The following is a 24090-nucleotide window of genomic DNA, read 5'->3' as shown; positions in this document are numbered from 1 at the left end:
CGCCGTGCTGTGTGAGCGACGAAGCCCTGCTTCAAGTTAGCCTCCTGCTAAAATCAGCTAGCCTGGGAAGATAGCGCTCTCCCGCTTTCCAGTTCCTCACAGCTTCCTCGGTTAATTTTAGCTTAAATCAGGGCTGAAACTCATGAACCCACTTCATTTCTTTCACTTTTGCTGCTTGGGAATGCACTAAAGCTAAACGATGACTGTTTAGGGCTGTAGTTGTGAGGAGCAGATGTGATTTAGTGTGAGATTGGTAAAATATATCGAGAATGTATCGAACGTGTCTTCTCGGTCTATCGAGGAAAAGTTATATCGCAATGATTATCGTTGTCGTTTTATTGCCCAGCCCTAATTGTAAACTGTCGCACTTCAAATATCTGCGTTTTCCTCCGATATTTCACACAATCCTCCCTCAAATACATCTGCAAGACAGAGCCTTTTCTATGCCTCTGGTTTATAAGCTGCACATTTAGGCTTGTGCCTGTTTTGTACATGATGCACAGGCAGAATGCATCTAATTCACACTTGCAACTGGTGCAAAAGTCTTGGTACATCAGGCCCTGAATCTGTAACAGAGACACCGAAGGTGGTGGATAGTCACCTAGTGGGATGCTGTATTCACTGATGATTTTCTCCTGCTCTCGTGATGGTGAGGGAGTCTCAGTATCAGTCCTCTGGGGTGAATCAGCAGGCACTGAGATAAGGGCGTCTGGAAATAAAAATAAGAGTGAAGGACATTATGCTCACTTTAGTCAGTCAACACAGCTCTAACAAAGAGTGGATTCACACAGCGTTATTAAATCAGAGCAACATCTTTGTGTGTTATGCTTTCTGATGTAGCCATCAGAATTCTTTAGTTAAAGTTAACTGAAATATGTTCATATTTTTTGAATACACTTTTACGTATTTAATGTCCAGTTTTGTAAACTCCTCTTTAACCCTCTGGAGTCCAAAAGCATGATCTCACGTCAAATCCTAACATTTCTCTATCTTTGATAATACAACGCAGAAATATCTGTGGAGCCACTCTTTCGATTACATCTCAGTTACATCTGAAATCGAACATTACTCCAGAGTTATGAAGCTATAAAGTGGGGTTGCGATACACGTCATCTGCCTCTCACCATGTGTAACTGGTGGATTCTTGTATCCGTGTACATTTTGTGTGAAACCGACGAATGGACACTGAAATCATAAAGGACTGACCCATCACTCTGGACACCCTTCAGTCTTCATTCAGTCGGTATCCGAGGCACGTGTGATATTGCATGCAAAGACTTTACAGCTGCTAAATTTGCTGCAGCGGTTTTGGATGGCAGCGACGAAGATCAACAAGGCATTTTGATATGAAACACAGGGGACCGCGTTATATGCAAGTGCTTTTAAAGACAAATTTAAGATTCTGTATGAAAACGGTGGGAAGAGCCTGTCCAGAATCTCATATTGCTCCAGCAATTCCAAGTACAGGCTGATACAATTCAAGGTCCTGTAAAGACTCCATTACTCAAAAACTAAACTATCTAGGATCTGCGGCTCAGTATCTTCGCTTCGTGACGTGTGAGAGTGCAGAGGGCACCGTGGCCCATCAGTTTTGGTTCTGTCCAGTCTTACATGGTCCAATATTTTTCTTTCTTTCTAATCTCCTTGACATCCAAGTGTCTCCTAATCCTGTCGTTGCGATTTGTGGCTATTCTGAGTCTATTCTGAGTTCTTCCCGAATTCAGCAGCAAGTTCTAATGACCAGTACGGTCGCTGCTAAAAAGGTCATTCTTCTTAAGTGGAAATCATTCTCAGCCCCGTGTTTTAAAAGATGGCTGTCTGAGATGACACACAATGTCCAGATGGAGAGATTGAGATGCTGCGGCTCAGAGGCATTTTCACTTGATGTGGAATAAGTTCTTAGACAAGTTAAAGGGACCTTAGGTATGTTTTTCTTTCACCCACCCCCCCTTTTTGTCCGGATGTCGGACTGAATGCTGCTGATCTCTTCTAGGCTCTGTGTGTTTACCTCTCCTCTGGTTCTCCTCTATGTGCTGTGTCTCCTTCTTATCAGTCTGCGCCGGCCCAACAGCCTCACCGGCCGTTTGTACATCCGCAGTCTTCTCTCTTTCACACGCCATCTCACTTGCACGGCCGTGGCTGGGCGGGCTGTCTGGTGCGGCTCTGGAAGTCTGCGGCTCTGTATGTGAGGACTCCTCCAGTGCGCTTTTGAACTCCTGGCTGGGGAACAGGCAGAGCTGAGAGCAGGGCTGGTCTGGAGCGCTGCTGCTCACTGAGGGCTCTCTAGACTCAGCCAGACTCAGGCTGGATGTCTCTTCTGGGCTGGTATCTGGAGGTGGAAGAGGCTCTTCCTGGGTCTTCTCTGCCAGTGCTGGGACTTCTGCGCTGGGGTTGGGATTTGGGCTGGATGCAGGCTGACTAGGCTCCTCCGCTGGCTCCTCCTCCTGTAGATCAGGGAGATCAGGCTCGATGATGGAGTCGTCCTCTCCCCCGACCTCATCGACCGTTACCAGCTCCTCCATGCTTTTCGGGTACCAGCTCTCACCTTCAGTCTCCTCCCCGCTCACCCACTCCTCCACCTGGGACACACAGGACCAGAACATGAGTTCTGACAAATCCTAGTGCTGTTGTGACTTTTGAGGCTCTTTTTTTTTTTTTTTGAGACTTCATAGTTTGTGTGAGAACAAGTATCTTGTCACTGTCTAAAGAAAAACGTCTTAATTTTTTTAATCAATTTTTACTTTTCTATATCACTTAAATGCAGCACTCGGCTTGTTCACAATTAACAGACCAACAGAAATGCTCCAAAATCAATAGAACATATAAAGTCTAGCCACAATAACGTATATCAACAGTGAAGAATATTAAAATTTCCATTTCGGAGACACGTTTTCCTTTGAACAGCGACAATTTCGTAGCAGGTAAATGGGTCTATGTGTGCTTACCTCACTGTCTTTGTCCCGCTCACATTCTGTGGGTTCGGAGGTTTTGCTGTTGCGGGGAGATGATGATCTGTCTTTGGCTCGATGCTCGGTAGCTTCTTTCTGAAGTAAACAAACACAATCGCACATTCAACACAGGCTTTACAGACTTTTTGGACAAGCTTGATCTTATGCTGCATGAATGATTCACAGAGTTAATGGATGATTTATCAACCATTCCCCACTGGTCTCTTTTTATCATCATTCCACACAAATTGATCTACCACTTGCCATGACAGAGAAAACTGTCAAAACGTTTGAATGCCAAGGAAAAGAAATAAAGAAGAATATATCATCGCTGTCCAATGAAAACCATGCGTCTCCATTTTTGTTGATTTTTAGTTTTCTACATCATTTCAACAAACCAGCTGTCCTTTACATTGTGTAGAAAATTAATGATGGATGGACCAGTAGAAATGCCCTAAAATCACCCGGAACAACATTTCTTTACATTGACTTACATTGAAAAGTAAGAGTGTTTTTGCCTTCTCCTGTAAAGTTAATAATTTGGAGATACTTGTTTTTTGTTGGACAGCAACAAGTTTTATATATATATATATATAATATTAGGAGTGCCAAAATGAACACAATTACTAACTGTGCATTTTTTTTTTACTAACAAATGCAATTTATCACAATTAACTACACAAAATAATGTGATTACTTATTTCAATCATTTGACACTTCCAAATAAAATGCATTGATATATTTTGCTATATTGGTTTTAATGAAAAGAATCAACACAGGAAATCAGGCTACAGGTTCCTAGTAATCAGATGTATGCATGTAAGTGTTAAAGTACGGCTGATGCAACTGATCCTTGAAACCAGAAAATGTTTTGGAAGATTTCTCTCAACAGCAACAATGGCAATAATGAAAGCGGGGTCCACATGTACATGGTATACGTCAACGGAGCCCAATCCAGGCCCTGAAGAGAGACCACCCTGCAGAATTTAGCCCCAACCCAAATTTAACACACCTGGAGCCGTATTACAGAAAATTCCCATCTTGTCTTAAGATCTGACACGTCAAGATAAGTTTTTTCACAAATTCATATTACAGAAGCAAATATGATCTTAATTTAAGAATTGTATCTTATCTTACAGCATCATTTCTTAAGTTAGGAAATCTTACTCAATTGAAGTCAACTATCGTGTCTAGCAACTGACCACAATCGCACAGCTGAAGTGTAAACACGTAATCAAGCTAGTTAGCCAGACAGCGAACGTCAGCTGCCGTTACTGGTGTAAAGAAAGTCAAATAAAACTAAAGCGCGATAAACTAAAAGTTAAGAATATTATGTCAGCGCCCCCTGCTGTTTATCAGAGCGTCGCAGCTCTCAGTTTCAGTTTCATTTCCTAAACGCTTTAGTCGAGCGCGCTAATGTTAATCCTCCCAATAAACAGACACCTTTTCAACTCTGTCGCCTCTATTCACCACCATCTCTGTAATATTTTATCATCATCAATAACACACAACGGTAATAAGAGGGACGGTGAAGATCGTGTCTGAGCGTTCGGGGCTTCTAAACGCTGTTAGAAAAAACCTCACAAGTCAAAGCAGCATTTTCAGTGTAGATGAATGTAGCATCATTATGCTACTTATAGTGAACTGTGCTGCCCATCACTGCATAAAACAATAGAAACAGTCGGTTAAAACAGAAGGTAATTAAATCTTAAAGGGCTTATCTTAAGACATTATTTAGGATATTTTGGCAACTTGATGTTTCTGTAATACCATTTTCTTATCTGGAAATAAGATGAGATCATAGATGAGGAACTGTTATTCTATAATGGCTTCTGTCCTAAACTCAGTCTTAACTGAAGTAGTCATGACAACAAAGCAGATCTCGGACTTAAGAATTTTCTGTAATGCGGCCCCTGATCCACGAAGGCCTTCAAAGGTTCTGAATATTAGTTCCAGTTGTGTTGGATCTGAACTCTCCAGGGTGGCAGATCTCCAGGACCAGTACTGAGCACCACATGAACATGATGACATGAGCTTCCACAGCACTCTAACTCTTACAGAAAAGAAGCTGAAAATAAGGTGTGGCTGCTGCATCTTACACTGCTCTCAGTCTCTTTGTCCTCTCGTTCCTGTCTCCTGCTCGTCCTCTTGCTGCGTCCCCGCTCCTCAGCAGCCCTGCTGGAGCCCATATCCTCGGTTAGATCTGACTCTGAGTGTCTGGCTCTGTGATGGTCTGTGCCGTCTCTTCTCTTGTACTTCCCCTCATGTCTCTGGTTTTGGGGTGTCCGAAGGGTCTTTTCAGCTTTGTATGTGGGCTCTTTTTTGTAGAAGTCGTCCATAGTGTGGTAGGAGAAGGGTGGGCCCTGGGGGCTGCCGCGGGGGTACCAGTCCCTGCCGCGTTCATCCATGCGAGGGCTGCCCCGCTCCCCGGGTTTGAGGTAAAGTTTCCTGCGCTCAGAGAGCCGGCCGTTAGGCCTCTCATCCTCTCCGTTCCTCCACTCATCTCTGTCGCGAGGGTCCTCGTCTCGCCGCCCGTGGGACGTCCAGTCCCAGGATCCGCGGCGAGGGCCCAGGCCGTTGATCCAGTCCGGCCGGCAGGGGGCTCCCTGGGGGCTGTGGGTGGAACTGCAGGAGGTGAAGCTGGGGCTGTGAGAGCGTGGACTCAGGGAGCGACTGATGGGACTGCGCGAGCGTGCTCGCTCTGGGAGGTACCTAAACATACAGATACATACATACAGTCAGTGGTGGACAGTACAGATACACATAAAGATTCCATTCTGGGTGAGTAATGTAATTAGTTTCTGTACTTTAGTATTTTTGGTGTATCTGTACTGAAGTTTCTCCGTTCTGGGCGACTTTTTCCTTTCACTCCACTACATTTCAGAGTCTAATATCCGACTTTTTCCTCATACATTTTGAGAAATCTGTCGTTCCTTTTGGTTTCTGTGTGTATAAAAACGTAACATGTCAAAACGAAAGAAGCGCAAAGCCAGAGCACCAATCAGGGCCCAGCGGTCACTTTGTTTAGAGCTGGTTTTGACCTGTTGGTCATACCGACCCAGTGCAGCACGCGGTTCAACGTCAGCGCAGCAGCGTAAAACTTTGGGAGAGTCTGTTCAACATAAATGATGAACTAACCTAACTTTGTGTAAATAGAGCTCAATATAGAAATATGTCCACATATGCAGTCGAGACTGACGCGGCTTTTTTCTGAATTTCTACAAACACCAGTTCATTTTATAGTAAATGAGTTTGGGCTGGTTTATGTTTATGAACAGACGCCTACAGATCAACATAGTAAAGGAGCTCATCTGTGATCCTGAGTTTAAAGCCAGTTTTTATTCAACTTAAACTTGGAACTAAGTTGTAAATAAATCTGAAGCTGAAACTTTGCTTGTGTGTAAAAAGTGATTTCAGAGCCACTCGGTTCTCCCTGATGGAAACTGTTTACCTTCAGTGTTTTGTGCTTCTGATAATTTTAATAGACGTCAGCGTCACTAATTAATGACGTTCTATTAAAAGACTGGTTTACCAAGAGAGACGCTGGAGGACTTTCACCTGAAATGAGTTCATGAAGCCAGTCTGGTGATAAAAATGATAACAGGACCAGATCAGAGCCAGAATTACTCTTTTAGTACTTTTACTTTATACTTAAGTACATTTGAAGGGAAATACTTTAGTACTTTTACTCAAGTGGAGGTCTAAAGGGAGGAACTTCTACTTTTACTAGAACTTCTATTTCACCTTGGGGGTCTCAACTTTAACTCAAGTACATGATTTGTGTACTTTGTCTTGTGTATTTCTTACCGGGTACTTCCAGGGGTTCCTTTGAAAGCTGAAACACATCTTGCAGCTTCTAAGACATTATGTAAAAGCCTAAATGCTGACACAATTATCTCATGTGCTCTTTTGTCATCTCTTACCGATCCATATCTTGCATCTCCCCTCTCTCCCTCTGAGAGTTAATATCCTGGATTATGGACTCCACATCTTTACCCGGTTTCTGCATGGACAGAAGAATAGAAAGGGCTTTTTCCTTAGAGTCACATGAACTAGCCAAGGCCCAGTATCATACAAATAAGATCCATGCATAATTTGTGACTGTACTGAATAAAATTCCACTTAAGGCCAGTTCTGTGAACCCAAGATCTAAATTAAATTCACTAACTCATCATTTTTCATTTACACCATGTATTGTGCAAACCTTAAGCTGCAGCTCCTTGTATCTCTTGGACATGCGGATAAGGAGCTTCTGGTCGTTGATCTTAGCTGGCTGTAGTTGGTAGTACTGCACCATGGCCTGGGCTGCTTCCACATATGCCATCTCCAGGAAGGCCTAATGGAAAATTACCGTTAACACAGACACACTCAAGCTCTACGGCACCAGACGCACTTCGGCCGATTCGTTTACGATAAAATGTGTCAAAGGATTTGCGAACGGATCTTTCAGCGCATTGGTTTTCACGGTGCTATAAATCGTGTGGACAGTTACAAGCTGGATTCCATGTGGAGCATCTCACACCCACGCCAAATTCAGGACCAGGAGCCCGTATCTGATCTGGGTGACATTAAAAGCCTCTAATTAAAAAGTGGATCAAATATTTAGTCAATGAAAAAGGAGAGGCTAAGTGAGACATCATCCACGCGCTTCAAAAGGAAGAGAGACATCACATGATGCTTCGGTTCATTTCTACTCTCACTGGTAACGAAACCAGCACCATCTGTTTTCCAAGACACGTATTAAGCCTCATCTCTGGATAACCATTTTAATACGCTGTCATTTCTAGTGCAGGACTGGTTCTGACGGACATATGAGGTTCACAGCTTTGTACCAAAAAATAAGAAAAGGCCAATTTACCAAATATTAGTAGTGCAATGAATAAAAAAAAAGAATTCCACAAAATATCATTTTTTTCTATCTGATTGTTTGTAAAAAAAGAAATGAAAAATCGCTCATCACTCAAGCCAAAGCTCAATTTTTCCTAAAACACCCCTGATTTAATTAGAGATGGCCGATCAGTATCGATGGATATCAACATTTGGACTGCAACTAACAGCAATGTCCATAATCAATTAACCACTTCATTATGGCTTCGGTAATCAATGAGAAAATCAAACAGAAAACCTTTTTCAAAATTTCAAATTAAAAATAAAAAAACGATTGGTTTTCTTCTTTTAACCATGAACACTTACCCTTCTTTAAAATCATACTTTCATCCAGACCAACAATTCCACACAAATCAAACGGCTGTTTTACTCCGTGTGAAACGGACAGAAACAACAAAAGGACGCATGAGCAATTCTTTCGTGACAGTCCAGGAACTGTTATGCATGTAGTCTGACTCTAAACTATTTCTCCTTTAATGACAAAGCAAAGCCAAATGAGTTTGTGTGGTTGGTAACATCATGTAATCAAACCTGGTATTACGTCGCACACAGCTCGGTTATCAGCAGTGAGACATGCAGAATTGCAGTGAACAGCAGGAAACGGTGACGTCAGAGTTTTCAAAAACATCTGTCCACATTAAAACACAGAAAACAAAGTTTTAAAAATCTCCACCCTGGATTTTATCTTCAAACGCTGAAAGGTGTCTGTGCACACTAGTACACTAGCAACGCATAGGATTGGGTTGGTTAGTGTAGTGGGTAACACCTCTGCCTTCTACACTGTAGACTGGGGTTCAATCCCCACCTGGGCGAGCACCCTACACTATACCAATAAGAGTCCTTGGGCAAGACTCCTAACACCAATATTACATAAATGTAAATGGATTAAAATCAGCGGTGACGCGGTTAACATACGGCTTCCTTCCGGCACAGTAAGGATTTAATTGGCATTTGTGGATGTAACTACATATTCGTGCTGTTGGATAAAGAAAAAAAAATGTATCAACATTTTTGCCGTTTTTCGGTTTTTGGCTTAATTTGAAAAAGACTGTTGCTCTTTACATGGTGTGTAAATTTCATGATGAAGGCATGAAAAGAAACGACCCAAAGTGACTTGGAAAAAAGTCACGGTTTATTATCACATCACGTTTAAACAGACAAAGAAATATATAAATATCTAAGAAGGAAAATAAATATATATATATATTGACTCTGAATACACACATATACACAATAAACACTAGTTTTTTATAGTTTGGCACTATTCCAATGTACAGTTTACAGTAATAAGTCATGAAATAAAACTATGAAACGTGCTGTTCACTTTCCGTATGTGCAGTAAGTCTGAGGTAGATAATAAATGAGACGCAGGTACTCAGGGGATAGAATAGCGATATAGAAATCTTCCACACTGCACAAAATGTGGATAGAAGACGTACAAGATGTCAAGATATATGTGTAAGTACAGACTGGCTAGACTGAAGGTGCAAAGTCGGGTTCCATTGACTTCCATTGAAAGTAAAGTAGGTTTTTCCCTCCTCCTGTAAAGTTATGACCTTAGAGATACGAGGTTTTCTTCTGACAACAGCGATATTGCAGTGCTTCACAAAGGTTAGCCAAAGTCATCCTGAGCCCGTGTGGTTATATGGCTTACAGACGACTTCTTGATGCAGTGCCGTTACTCGGCTTAGGCTTGCGTCCTTCACACACTTCATTTCCTCCAGATTCCCTCAATCTTTAAATAATGTCAGGGTGAAATATCCAAATTCCTTCCTATCTTTCTGTGAGAAATATCGTTTTTAAACATTGCAGTTCATTTTCTCACGCGTTTGTTGGCAAAGCCTTTCTGTACCAAACGAAACGAAGCCGATTTTTTAGAATTCACTGCCTTTTCTCATACTTGCAACTTCTCTGATTTGGGGTTGTAAGTTCTGACTACAGTTTTACTGCAGTTTACTCAACAAGCTTGTGTCAATTTCTGCCTTGAATGTGTTTACATTTACATTACATTTACATTTACGGCATTTGGCTGACGCTCTTATCCAGAGCGACTTACAATTTGATCATTTTACACAGGTAGGCGAAGGTGGTGTTAGGAGTCTTGCCCAAGGACTCTTATTGGTATAGTGTAGGGTGTTCACCCAGGTGGGGATTGAACCCCAGTCTACAGCGTAGAGGTCAGAGGTGTTACCCACTACACTAACCCAAGTTTCTGTAAGACTCTTGACAATAACACTGCCGTCAAAGGCGAGCCCAGTTTTACACATCTTACAGGAAATCGTCTTTTCCTGTGACGTTTAACTGAAGCGTTCCCGTATTTTCGACTACGTTAGTCTTGCATAACCCTGTACTTGGGTGATGTAAGTGATGTAAAAAGCGTCATCATGACATCTAATCACTGCCAATCAGAAGGATTGACTAGCTTCAGCACGGTGGGCTACTTTTAGATGCTCACCTTAAGCGAAGTGCCTTAATTAAAAGCTTTTAAAGTTTAAAAAAAAAAAAGTTAGTGTTTGGGCTGCTGTACATTTTCAATAGCAAGTTAACAAAACAACAATCTGTTTTATGCCCTTTCAGTGTAGAGAAAAAGGCGCAGCGATCTCCAGACCGATCTGTACGCCTTCCTGGGCCTATATGTGCAGCGGTGGCTCGTACCTGATGTGTGGAGCGCATGAGGATGTAGTTGGTGACCTTGCCGAAGGGCAGGCCCAGGTTGATGACGTCATTCTCTGTGCAGCTGCCCTCAGGGAGATTGCAGATATGGACGACGCGTCCAGGGCACGCCTTACTCTGGGGAAACTACAGCAGAGGACAGAGAGAGAAACTTCAAAACATAATACAGAAAAGAACATCGACTGAATGTAAACCTTCAAATGTCTATTATACATTCTCATAACTCCCACAATGCCAGGTTGCTGTTTCAGGCTTTGTAGCTATTGAATAAACAGCTTTAGGATTTAAACGGCCGAGATGTTAGGTAGTCAACCTTTTCAGTGCTTCGGGACCGCCAGTGGCTCTAAAACGCACTTCATCATGTTCTTCATAACGTTCATACTCCATAAGCTCCATTCAGAAGCTGGGCGTCGTGTGAGGCTGTAGCTCTTCTCTCCAGTCTAATAGACGGTGACGTCATTTTAAACCCTTATAATAAAAGAAGCTGAACTTTGTTTTTCTACTGAAAGTCGACCCGTTTTTCCCCAAATCTGGGCTCTAAACTATAAACAGACGGCGTCTCTTCAGTGATCTGCTCTGGAAACATCACTTTTAGAAAATAACACAAAGAGCGTCTGAGATTTTTGGCTTTCAGCAGTGAATTGTAAACTTACATCAATGTTTGTGATCAGAAAACACATTTACTGTTAATTTCAGGGGATCTTTTACAAAAGAACAAGAAAATCTAATAAAAATGTACATTTTTATGTAATTTGTTTCATGCAGTTACTGAATAATTTGCCCTACGATTTGGGAATGTAAATTCGGATGGAAAAAAAAACAAAATATACTCTGGAAAAGGCCTTTTTAAGAGAAATCACAGTGTCGGTAATGTTTTAGATGGGCTCCAGGTTCCTCATGGTGCTGGGCGACTTCCAGATCTACTTGAACAGTAGAACATCTTGTTGTGACTGGACGCAGAGTGCTCTGCTCTGATTGGTCCCCAGTAGGGCACAGTGTTATGACAGGCAATAATGTCAGAACGTGACTCTAAGGCACCGAGTGCTGCATGTAACAATATATATGGATACTCCATGTGACTGCCTGGTACTGTTATGCGACTGACTTGCTAGAGTCAGAGGGCAGAGCCCTTTGTTGCGACTGCTATAAAGTTCTGGTGGTATGATGCTGAGTAAGTCTGTGGTGGATAATATCAGGTTTAGACGCCAGATTAGACAGTAGGGCGCTCTGTTACGTAATGGAATGCCTGACCCAAATAGCGGGATCCAGGCTGCGTACATGAAATCCTTTTTATTACCCAAACATCTTCTGCACTTCCAACTAAAAGCTATTATTATTACGCTACTGCTGATTTAAACGAGTAATAAATATAGACCCCACGGCTGCCGCGCTCGACTACGCCCCCTACTGGGGCTGAAACACAATACCACCTCAGGTATGAGGGAACAGACTGGGGGAGGGTGGGAACAGACATCAACAGTATTAGTCATACAGAGCTGGGCCACATTCGCCTGTGGAACGCTGTCAAATGTTGCAGACAGAGAGGCCATTAATAGACTGGACATGATCTCATCCAACCTTATGCTGGACGTCGGCTCCATAAAACTTTACTGCATCTGCAGCCCTTGTTGGACTCGCATCAGAAGAGCAGTGACCACTGCTGTACTGTTCGCACAGACTATTACGTTACAGCGTCGAACTCAATAAGATTCAGCTGATGCATAATACAGGACAACTGCTGGAAGACGTGATTAGATGTGCTGAGCCTTACTGTGGCTCTGAGTGACAGCAGCACGTGGGTGTTGGGTGCTGGGGGCGGCACATGTGACTCTAGGGTCAAAGGGTAGGGTCAGCGCTCAAACCGCAAGAATACGTTAGTGTTGCATGGACGCAATCTTGCACAAGTTCTTCAAGCGCCCATAGGGATGATAGACTTATCGCTGCTGTCGGAACAAAACCTCGTATCTCCAAAACGGGAACTTCACAGGAGAAGCAAAAACATACTGGACTTCTAATGTAAATCAATGGAACCAGACGTCTTTCCGAGTAATTCTGGGTCATTTCTTTTGATCCATTCGTCATGAAATTTACACACAACGTAAGGAACGACAGGCATTTTCAAACTGTGTCAAAAACTGAAAAACAACAACTGTGCAGATACGAGGTTTTGTAGATATACACACACATTATACATATATTATACTATACTACAATTATATCATACAAAAGGCAAACGTCTCCTCACCGTTGCTCAGCTGAATCATCATCAAGCCACCAGCAATAAAATAAGCAGCAAGCCGCGGTCATGCTACAGCAGCAGCCCTCCTTAATTCAATACTAAGCCATATGTGGCTGATTGCTGGGAGTCGAGTGCCTGTGCACTGGCTCTCGACCCACCGATAATGGTTTCAGAACGGCCCCGTGATAATTCTATTAGTGGCTTTATGCCAACGTGGCGCTCTGTCTGTGTATCAGAAAGGTCACGTCGGGCCCGCCGTCGTAAACAGATATAAAAATAGAGGCTAACGGGCTGTTTATGCTCTCGGTTTGTAAGAGGACAATTAGCTTGAAGGTGCCAGCCTGAGCGGCAGGGTACTAAAATGTAGACTGGAGATCTTCACAGGTGATCCACAAGGGTGACCAACATCCATGAATGTTATTAAATAGTAGTAATATTAATACATTTTTGTTTATACAGCACCATCCACAGGAACAGTGGTACAGTGACACAGTGAAATACATGATTAAAAAAGCTACAATACAAATGCACAAATAAACAAAAAACACGGTTTGCAGAGCTTCTAATGTAATAGGACAGGTGAGCTGTTTAAAGAGTAGTGGTGGACGAAGAACACAAACCATGTACTGGAGTTAAAGTCGAGACCCCCAAGGTAAATATTACTCCAGTAAAAGTAGAAGTTCCTCCCTTTAGACCTCCACTTGAGTAAAAGTGCTAAAGTATTTACCTTCAAATGTACTTAAGTATAAAGTAAAAGTACTAAAAGAGTAATTCTGGCTCTGATCTGGTCCTGTTATCATTTTTATAACCAGACTGGCTTCATGAACTCATTTCAGGTGAAAGTCCTCCAGCGTCTCTCTTGGTAAACCAGTCTTTTAATAGAACGTCATTAATTAGTGACGCTGACGTCTATTAAAATGATCAGAAGCACAAAACACTGAAGGTAAACAGTTTCCATCAGGGAGAACCGAGTGGCTCTGAAATCACTTTTTACACACAAGCAAAGTTTCAGTTTCAGATTTATTTACAACTTAGTTCCAAGTTTAAGTTGAATAAAAACTGGCTTTAAACTCAGGATCACAGATGAGCTCCTTTACTATGTTGATCTGTAGGCGTCTGTTCATAAACATAAACCAGCCCAAACTCATTTACTATAAAATGAAATGGTGTTTGTAGAAATTCAGAAAAAAGCCGCGTCAGTCTCGACTGCATATGTGGACATATTTCTATATTGAGCTCTATTTACACAAAGTTAGGTTAGTTCATCATTTATGTTGAACAGACTCTCCCAAAGTTTTACGCTGCTGCGCCGACGTTGAACCGCGTGCTGCACTGGGTCGGTATGACCAACAGGTCAAAACCAGCTCTGAACAAAGTGACCGCTGGGCCCTGATTGGTGCTCTGGCTTTGCGCTTCTTTCGTTTTGACATGTGACGTTTTTATACACACAGAAACCAAAAGGAACCACAGATTTCTCAAAATGTAGGAGGGGAAAGTCAGATATTAGACTCTGAAATGTAGTGGAGTGAAAGGAAAAAGACGCCCAGAACGGAGAAACTTCAGTACAGATACACCAAAAATACTAAAGTACAGAAACTAATTACATTTACTCAGTTACTCAGTTACTGTCCACCACTGGTAAAGAGCATGTGATCAAAAGGGTCACTCTACTAGTCAGACTGGAGCTGCAGTAGAAGCCGGAGTGGAAGAAACATCTTGTTTGCTTTTAGTATTTATATTTTAGTTCATGAGTCATCTCAAAACCGTCCATTGCGAGTTTCTGAGGGTCCAAACTGTTAGGACACTAGGCAGATGAACCTGTCCTTCACAGCAGCTCAGTATTGAGGCTCGGTGATGAGCATATCTTGATACTGACTGTTGGCTGTTTTCTGAACAGCTCGCTTGGCAGTCAGCGTACGCTGTCATACCAGCCACCAGCGCCATTAAATCCATGTTCATGGCATGTTAAACTGGCCCTGCACCCGAAGTCTTACTGGCCGTGTGGTGGAAGCGAGCCTAATGAGAGCTGGAGTCAAGTAGTACTTGAGCCCGGAGTAACCGAGGAGCTCTCCTAACCACCATTCCTGTTTGTTTATTCAGACGGGGCTCAGAGAGGGATCAGCGAGTGTCCTCGTAGGAGTGTGGAGGTGCTGAACATGGACTTTCGCAGATTCCCCTGCACTCCCTCTGCCAAGATCCACTGACCACTCCTAGAACTGAAACCCGACCCCCTCCTCTCCGCACCCCCACCTCCCCTGCAACCTTCCTACAGCAAAGCCGGAGTCGTGGAGAATCCTCAAGTTTCAAGCGAACGGCCCTGCTAGGATACGGCGATCATTAGCTCGACGCTTCATTACTATTTAAGACTTTTTGGGCCAATGTTTAATAGCCAATTATTTATTTATAAACATTCATAAACATTCACAAATATCAGTTGCCTATTTATAAAACATGAAATCAAACAAAGATCTACATCAGCAGTAAGAGGCATGTATTAAAATTAAAAGAGGTATTAAAAATAAAATTAATTCTATAAAATGAGTTTAAAAATATACTATTTGTACTGTTAATTAATAAACGTGCTACAAAAAAATTAAGAACCAACTAAAACGATGTTCAATTACCTGAAATAAATAAAACTACTAAATCCAAATGACGCCAAAATGATGGCTAGATATAAAGACACTACTAAAAAAGACATTTCATCAACTAGAAAAGCTGCAGAGTAGAGACCACACCACTTATAAAGCCCTAAATATTAAAACAGGTTTGTTTAATATTTTAATAAGCTGATTTACATACATTTTTCTAGTTTCACGCACTTACTGTAGCCTTTTTAGAGACTGCAGAGTCACCAGGTGGTCTTTCGTACAGGCTACTGGCTAAACTGGGAAATATGAACACAATTATTGTTTTTTTTTATCATTAATTACATAATTTAATTACATATTTGATATTTGATTTAAACTTTGAGAGTTTCTGCTGTTATTTAAGTGAGAACTGAAAATCCCATCTGACAATTCACAGTTAACAACTATACCTCTCAGTAAAACACGACTCGAGTCCAGCGAGACGGGTCTCGTTTTGACCACATGTCCAGTTTTCAATACAGGCAGTTTTAGCCAAAATCGGTTGGGCTCTTTTCCAGATGACAAAAGGATTTGTGGATTTATCTTTCTATATCAGGACACTATAGCTCATACTGGCACACCAAAAGCAGAGCCGTGCCCAGCTGCCGGGTGGACAGGTGCTCTTTATAGCGGCTAACATTAGCGCGTGAGCACCGTGTTTGCATCTCCGATGAGACAGCGCTCATAAATAACTGACATCAAGAAGCCTTTTTGTTGGCGTTTACACATCTCACCGTCCACCTCCGCCCAATAAAATCTACAACAGTTGCCGGATGCACACCATTGTGAAGAGCACCTGTACGCAGCAGGGGAGCCAATCAACAAGATGCAGTACCGTCGCAGAACTCATAGCAAGGTCATGCCATTATGGACCTAATCCCAAACAATGTTCCATACATTCCATACATGAGCACCAATCAGTCACACAGTCTGGCAGGCCAGCAAAACACACCACTGCAAGTTTATTTATATTTATGTAGCGCTTTTTACAACAGGTGCTGTCACAAAACTGCTTTACAGAAAAATCAGCATTACAGAAAGAAAACCCGGGTCCGAGCCCCCAGGAGCGTCGCCAGTGGGGACAGAGGCAAGGAAAAACTCCGTAAGAGCAAGAGGAAGAAACCTTGAGAGGAACCAAGACTCAGAAGGGGAACCCATCCTCCTCTGGTCGACACCGGACAGCAAACATGGTCAGTATAAAGTTTTATAGTGCAAAGTGGGAAAACAGGTGTGCACTGGTTAATTTGATTAGTGTATGATTAGCAGTGGCAGCAGCAGCATCTGAGGGTGAGGGCTGCACAGCGTTGTACACAGAGGTGGCTAATCCAGGTCCCAAAAGAAAAACCCTCTCCAGGATTTTGTTCCAACTGCTTGACCTCTCTAATTTGCTCAAATAAGCAGCGAAGGTGTTCAGGCAGTTGGAACAAAATCCTGGAGAGGGTTTTTCTTTTTGGACCTGGATTAGCCAGCTCTAGGACAGCATGAAGGTCAATGGTGGTCAAGCCGGGCCAGAATGCTGGTGAGCAGTGGGCACCCGATCAAGGCAGAAGAGGCAACAGCATCAGACGCGCAGGATGGGCGGCTGTTCAACTCGGCAAAGAAAGGAAAGAAAAACACGGCGTCAGTTCTGTAAAGAGTGGCTGACCACAGATTACAGTGTTAACAGAGCAGCAGAGACTCCGGCAGGTCAGGGAAGACTAATCCCCAAAGGCTCGACTGTACAAGTAAGTTTTTAGCCTAGACTTAAAGACTGAGGCCGTGTCTGAGTCCCGAACATTAAGAGGAAGATTATTCCAGAGCTGGGGGGCTCTGTATGAGAAAGCTCCCCCCTGATGGAGCTTTATTGATTCTAGGTACCAGTAGTGAGCAGCACCTTGTGATCTCAGTAGTGATGGTTCATAGTGGGAGAGGAGCTCACTCAGGTGCTGAGGGGCGAGTCCGTTTAGAGCTTTATAGGTCAGTAATAGGATTTTATAATCAATATAACTGGTAACCAGTGCAGGGCTGATAAAACTGGACTGATACGGTCAAACTTTCTGGTTCTTCTGAGACTCTGGCTGCAGCGTTCTGGACCAGCTGAAGCTTGTTAAGGCATAAGGCACTGCATACACCCAGCAAACTTACGGCACCGATACAATCCTTAGTCACGCTGTGAGCTTCCCAGACAGACCGTCCTTTAGCTTAGTGTCTGTTTTGGGACGGAGATCTGGTTTGTTAGGGATGATCATAAATGACCATGAACCTGATATTCCACCGCCTATGTCTGTTTGCTCCCTGCCCCTTCAAAATCAAGAACCCACACAGGAACCAACAGAACTTCCATGTCTAAAACTTCTGCTTTGTTTTCCAGCTGCTTGAGAGAGAACTGTGTTAGTAACAGTGATGAGATTAAAAACCCATTAATAAGCTGTTTGGTCATTTTATGTCACTGTAATTATGCAAAAGCTTCTAATTTGGCTAATTAGCTACTGTGCAGAGCACAGAGCAGAGCAGATCACTGAAGAGACGCCGTCTGTTTATAGTTTAGAGCCCAGATTTGGGGAAAAACGGGTCGACTTTCAGTAGAAAAACAAAGTTCAGCTTCTTTTATTATAAGGGTTTAAAATGACATCACCGTCTATTAGACTGGAGAGAAGAGCTACAGCCTCACACGACGCCCAGCTTCTGAATGGAGCTTATGGAATATGAACGTTATGAAGAACATGACGAAGGGCGTTTTGGAGCCACCGGTAGCCCCTCCGAGTGAAGACGTGTGTCTACTTCTAACAGTAACAGGCAGAAACACATCCTCCTCTGGAGAAAATAACCACAACTAGATCTCTGTGCTTAGCTGGTTGCCTTTGCGCCAGGTGTTGTTTCTAAACGTTCAGACCCAGCGTTCGCCACACGTACATGTGAAACACAGGAAGGTCTACGTCTCGTCAGCTGAAAAAGATCCCATCATGCACAGGCACACCCACGAAGCATGTATTCAGTCACGCACATTTGGTCCGGTCATCATCTTCTTCTGCATAGCCCCACCACGAACGCTGATTAAGGACATGCTTCTGTGCACGATCATCTTCATGACTATCTCCAAAAAACCCCTAAAACTTGTCTGGTTACAGAATTTCCATCAATGCAATATGATTATTAAAGCAGGTGGTCTGTTTGGGGCTGATCCCCCAGCTTGGGGGAATCTGCCGACTGTGTTAAATGCTGAGACAGGGGCCCTTCTGCACCTGTCACTCTGCCCCAGGGTCAAGGAATCTGAACCTGTGCCTCACTTCAACAAGTTTTACACTAAAACAGGGCTACCGAGGCGACTGAGCAGCAAAGACGAGGCCCTCAGTATCACCGTGCTGCACAGCTCTTGCTATAAAAAGGCCACAGCAGGGTTCTGTGCTCAGCTTTTTGCCAAGAAACTCTGGTGTTCCTGATCTGAAATAAACAGGAGCGCAAAGAAAACTGAGGGCAAACTTAGTATGAACTTTTTTACTGACTCCTATGAGTCAGTGAGGAGGTTTAACTGAGCAGTCAGAGTTTTCCTACATTGCCCTGGGACTTACAGATGACCTGAACAATGAGCAGTTCTACAGTTCCTTTGGGATCAATAAAGTTTCTTTCTTCCTTTCTTTCTTTCCTTCTTTCTTTCCTCCTTTCTTTCTATCGGTCTATCTGTCTGTCTGCCAGTCTATCTGTCTGTCTGTCTATCTATCTATCGGTCTGTCTGTCTATTTATCCATCTGTATATCTGTCTATATATCTATCTGTCTATCTATCTATCTGTCTGTCTGTCTATCTATCTATCCATCCATCTGTCTGTCTATCTATCTATCCATCTGTATATCTGTCTATATATCTATCTATCCATCTGTCTGTCTGTCTGTCTGTCTGTCTGTCTAAGTTTGTCTGCATGAGAGCCATTTCACTGGTAAAGTCTTGATAGTTTCACATTCAGTAAAACAGTGTAAAGAAAAAGGTTTTTAATTAAAATCTTGACTTGCTAAAAATGGAATGACAGAAAAGGCTGCTGAACTGTATTTATTATTTATTAATACCAATAAAAATAAACACTTTTAAGCCAAATAGTTTATTCACAGTATCTGAGCAGATCACACTTAATTTCAGCCACAAGAATTGTGGCAAAAATCAGTAACATTCTCGCAAAAGTTCTTAAATAAGTGCTAAATGAGGAGCTCCAATGCCTCAGACACACCGGACACAAGACAACCAAATCAGTTTATACACGGGCTTAAAACTACTGAAGCACTAATAACATATTCCTGGGTAAACCAGGCCTAACAGATGACCAACAGCTGATGAATTCATTTTCACGTGGTTCATGTTGCGATAAAACGTATCGCTGTTGTCGGAAGAAATAGTAACTTTACAGGAGAAGGAAAAAACACACGACTTTTAATGGAAGTGAATGGATCCAGATTTTTTCCCCCCCAAGTCATTTCGGGCCGTTTCTTCTGGTTCATTCATCATGAAATTAGCGCACAATGTAAAGACCAACAGGCATTTTCAGATGATGTCAATAACTGAAAAACGAGACGTGAGGTTTCTTCCGACAGCAGTGATATGCACATGAAAATAAGGGAGGCCTTGACTGCACTTTAACATCCTAACATTAAAGGGTATTAAAATATGAATGACAAATATCTAGCTCAGCAGGCACGAGCCAAGTTGTCCCCACTCACAGATCCCCAGCCAGTTAGAATCAACTTCAGACTTTTATTACTGTTATTATTTTATTACCAACTCATTTGGAAAGTCTGGAATAGGCTTGATGAGTCTGTAACACTTTAAAGAAGCACTCGTATGTCCATGGAAAACAAAGCTGATAGTGTCTTAATACTCCAACAAACATCATGTGTTACAAAACACTGATGGGTTAAGGGAACATCGCGCCACACCTGTGTGAACGCTGGGGTGTCCGATCAGGAGCGAGTTGGTGGGGTGTAACTGTACTGTTCTCTTGTTTAAAGCCGTCCTAAAGGAGATGTGAATGAAGCCAAAGCCCTTATAGGAAAGTCTGTTCACTCACCAGCTCCCACCTCCAGATTCCCCTCTCTCTGAATGGAGAGAGACCCCAAAACCCCAAACTCACTAGCAACACAGCGGGAAACACGTTGGTTTATTTTTACTTATAAACACTCTCTGGACATCCGCCGGCATACGTTACTTCAATGATGTCTATAAATAACGGTATTCATCAGACTCGCTCCAGCGGCTGGGTCACATGCCAGATCCTGAGGGTTCTTACGGAACGTTAAGTTACAGAGAACCAGCGAACTGGACCCTCGCTACAGGAAACACTACAGCTCAGCTCGCTGGGTCACTCGGTCATTTCCAACGTCTACTCTCTAACCACCTCCACTCTGCCTGACACTGCCTGATTATTTCCCATATTTGACCTTATTTCCATTCTTTCATTATTCATTTCTTAGTTTATGATTATTCACATTATTATTCTTATGCTTATTTTACTCATGAATATTTCATTATTATGTTTTTGTTTACTGTTTGATCTTTTTCTCCCCTGATTTTATTTTGATTTGACTTTATTAACCTTTATGTAACGAGGCAGAACAACTCAGACGCTTGTGGATAGAGAGAGAAGGTGATAAAGAGAGAAGGTGAGGCTTTAATGTTAGAGTCGTAGCCCACGACAAACAATCCAAGGCGAACGAAGTCAGAAGAAAAACACTCAGTAGCTCTTGGAACAAGTAGCAACACCTCGCACCGAACTAGACTATAAGCCTGGGCTTTAGACTAATCTAATCATAGGAGAACAGGTGTAACAAGTTAGCATTCAGGCGACAGAGAGCGGAGACTGGAGCGAGATGGAGGGCTGAGAAGCATGTGATCCCCCTGGGGACTCTGGGAAATGGAGTTTCTACAGGCCTCTGAGACGCAGAGAGCTATGTTTTAATTATGTTTTATATTATAACTTTTTACTCTATTTTTATTATTAATGTTTCACTTTTTTTACACTTACCAGATTTGAATGTACTTCTATTATTTGATATGTTCTTCCACACCAACCTTTTGCTCTGTATCTACTTGGCAACACTGTAAATGAGGGTCACCCTCAATGTTCTCCGAGATTAAATGAAGGTTGATTGAACGTCAAATTACAATTTCAAAAACAGATTTGAAGTGATTAATAAAATCTGACAGGAGGCTCAAAAAGTTTTTTGTGGCGTTTGGTTCAGACGGTTCGAGTTGTTGTGGCTGATGCACAAACTTTGACAACAAGCGGGGGATTTGATTTTATAAAGGGCAGGACTTTTCCCACAAACCGGCACCACGTTTACCGTTTCAAGATCTCCTACTCATATATCAACCAGTCTCCTCCTTCATAGCATCTCCCATTAAGCTTTTTCTGCATAATCTAGGGGCAGTCGTGGGCTGGAGGCTTCCTCCGAAACCTGTGAAACCAGCCACCGCTTCTTTTCTAACTGCCGGTCTCGCAACGTCAAGGGACAGCCGAACGCGCTCGGAGGAACGCGCCAATCGCCAGATCTGCTACGTCAACTAACAGACACCTGCTCTGACTGGCATCGCGCTGAGTGATGGGGAAGAGGGGGGCCGTCCTACCCACCCAACCCACCCAGACAGAGCGAGACCAGTTGTGCTCTCTTGGACTCCTGGCTACGGACGGCTGTAGCATCACCAGGGATCGACCTCATGATCTCCTGATGACCAGGCCAACGCTTAGACGGATGCGTCACTCGGGAGCCTGTAATCAGATTTCACATTTCAAATCAGTGAACAACCTCACAGAAGAAGACGGGACGTAAACCTTTTTAAACACTGAGCTACGTCTTCCAAAAAAATGAACATGCGTCATCTAGAAGACGAAGAAGAACGTTTAAACTGAAACCATCTGTTCTTGCGCATGGGCAGCCTGAGAAATCCGAAAGAAATCAGAGTAAGAGCTGAGAAATCTGACTACTGAGCTAAAATCCAGCCTCTTTATCAGAGCGGACGTAAACGCACTCGATGTCTCAGACAACAGGCAACATACACAGAACCATTTCATATAGTACTTTACTGTGAGCTTTCAGAGTCGTTAAACTCTTCAGACGTCTGGTTCCCATCACCACCACTGTGAACAATTCTGACTCTAGAATGGAGCCTTTCACTCTGAATGGCTTGAACATTTTCACCATTTGATTATGCAGAAATTCAGAATAATTCCCCTTTAAACATCTCAAAATCAATCAACTGTCAGACAGCCGCCTAAGAACCTCTCAATCATCACGGTTTCTCCCGCTCATCCTCCACAACACTGTTCTTATTCACTGCTACAATGAAAGACTTTCGCAATAGTTTTTTTTAAATATGTGCAGTGTGGAGTGGATTGTAAAGTAAAATAGTACCCAAAGAAAACCTTCTGGACTTCCCACTACTGTAAATTAAATGGCTATATTTGTGTTGCCAACGAATCTTGAGTCATAATAATGCACGTCAATCCAATCCCACAATCTAAGCCTATAATCCAAATATAAAAATAAACATAATCCACAATTTCACAGTAAAACAAGGGCAGCAAACAGGGGCGCAAAGACTACCGAAAATCCCTACTCAAGTAAAAACAGTGCTACTGTAGTGATAATGTACCACAATAAAAATAAATGCATTAATACAGAAAATTCTTCATGAGAAAAGAAGAAATTTACTAGAAAACGACTTCCGTTACTTTTCGTAAACCTGCAAAACAACCTGAAAATATCTGTAAATAAATCAGCGTAAACACTGATCGCAGTCTTCCCTGAAAGCGCATATTTACACACCCTCCTGTGAACCGGGTAAGGATCGAGGCTTTTCATGAACAGACGGTTATTTAGGGCTTCCCAGTTTATCCAATAAAGTAGTTTAGAATAGAGTTTTTCGCTTTTTAATGAAGTCTATTGTTTTGGTTTGGCCTTTAAAAAAACACAGATTATTCAATTAACAGTCAAAATAACACGTAGATCTTTGATCATTAGTTTACATTAACTTATAGATGCCAACCTCTCCGGGCAGTAAGCAATACATTCACAGCCACAGCACTACAGTCATATAATAATCATAATAATAACAACAACGTCATACACAATCAGAAACTCTGTTTAGTATATTTGACAGATTTAAGCAGCTAAACAGCCTCTCACTCAGTTAAAGACTTACAGAGAGAGAGAGAGAGAGAGACAGAGAGAGAGACAGAGAGAGAGACAGAGAACACAGAGAGAGAGAGAGACAGAGAGAGAGAGAGAGAGAGAGAGAGAGAGAGATAGAGAGAGAGAGACAGAGAACACAGAGAGAGAGAGAGACAGAGAGAGAGAGAGAGAGAGAGAGAGAGAGAGAGAACACACAGAGAGAGAGAGAGAGAGAGAGAGAGAGAACACACAGAGAGAGAGAGAGACAGAGAACACAGAGAGAGAACAGAGAGAGAGAGAGAGAGAGAGAACAGAGAGAGAGAGAGAGAGAGAGAGAGAGAACAGAGAGAGAGAGAGAGAGAGAACAGAGAGAGAGAGAGAGAGAGAGAGAGAACAGAGAGAGAGAGAGAGAGAGAGAGAGAACACACAGAGAGAGAGAGAGAGAGAGAGAGAGAGAGAGAGAACACACAGAGAGAGAGAGACAGAGAACACAGAGAGAGAGACAGAGACAGAGAACACAGAGAGAGACAGAGACAGAGAACACAGAGAGAGAACAGAGAGAGAGAGAGAGAGAGAGAACA

The 24090-nt window shown here is 42.6% G+C and overlaps 1 protein-coding gene across 2 annotated transcripts in view; it reads right to left on the bottom strand.

Annotated features, from left to right (window-relative positions):
• rbm20 (RNA binding motif protein 20) overlaps positions 1-24090 on the bottom strand; it is a 127492-nt gene that overhangs the window by 15224 nt on the left and 88178 nt on the right. For both annotated transcript variants that reach the window (XM_037534279.1, XM_037534280.1), the window contains 7 exons: positions 10491-10634; positions 7153-7284; positions 6872-6951; positions 5048-5660; positions 2946-3044; positions 2009-2579; positions 602-709 (listed from right to left, as the gene is read on the bottom strand). In XM_037534279.1, coding sequence (XP_037390176.1) covers positions 602-709; positions 2009-2579; positions 2946-3044; positions 5048-5660; positions 6872-6951; positions 7153-7284; positions 10491-10634 — 1747 coding nt within the window. The remainder of the gene's footprint in view (positions 1-601; positions 710-2008; positions 2580-2945; positions 3045-5047; positions 5661-6871; positions 6952-7152; positions 7285-10490; positions 10635-24090) is intronic.

This window comes from Pygocentrus nattereri, chromosome 25, assembly GCF_015220715.1.
Source record: "Pygocentrus nattereri isolate fPygNat1 chromosome 25, fPygNat1.pri, whole genome shotgun sequence".
NCBI classification, from domain to species: Eukaryota; Metazoa; Chordata; class Actinopteri; order Characiformes; family Serrasalmidae; genus Pygocentrus; species Pygocentrus nattereri.
This window is presented reverse-complemented; position numbering and strand designations above follow the sequence as displayed.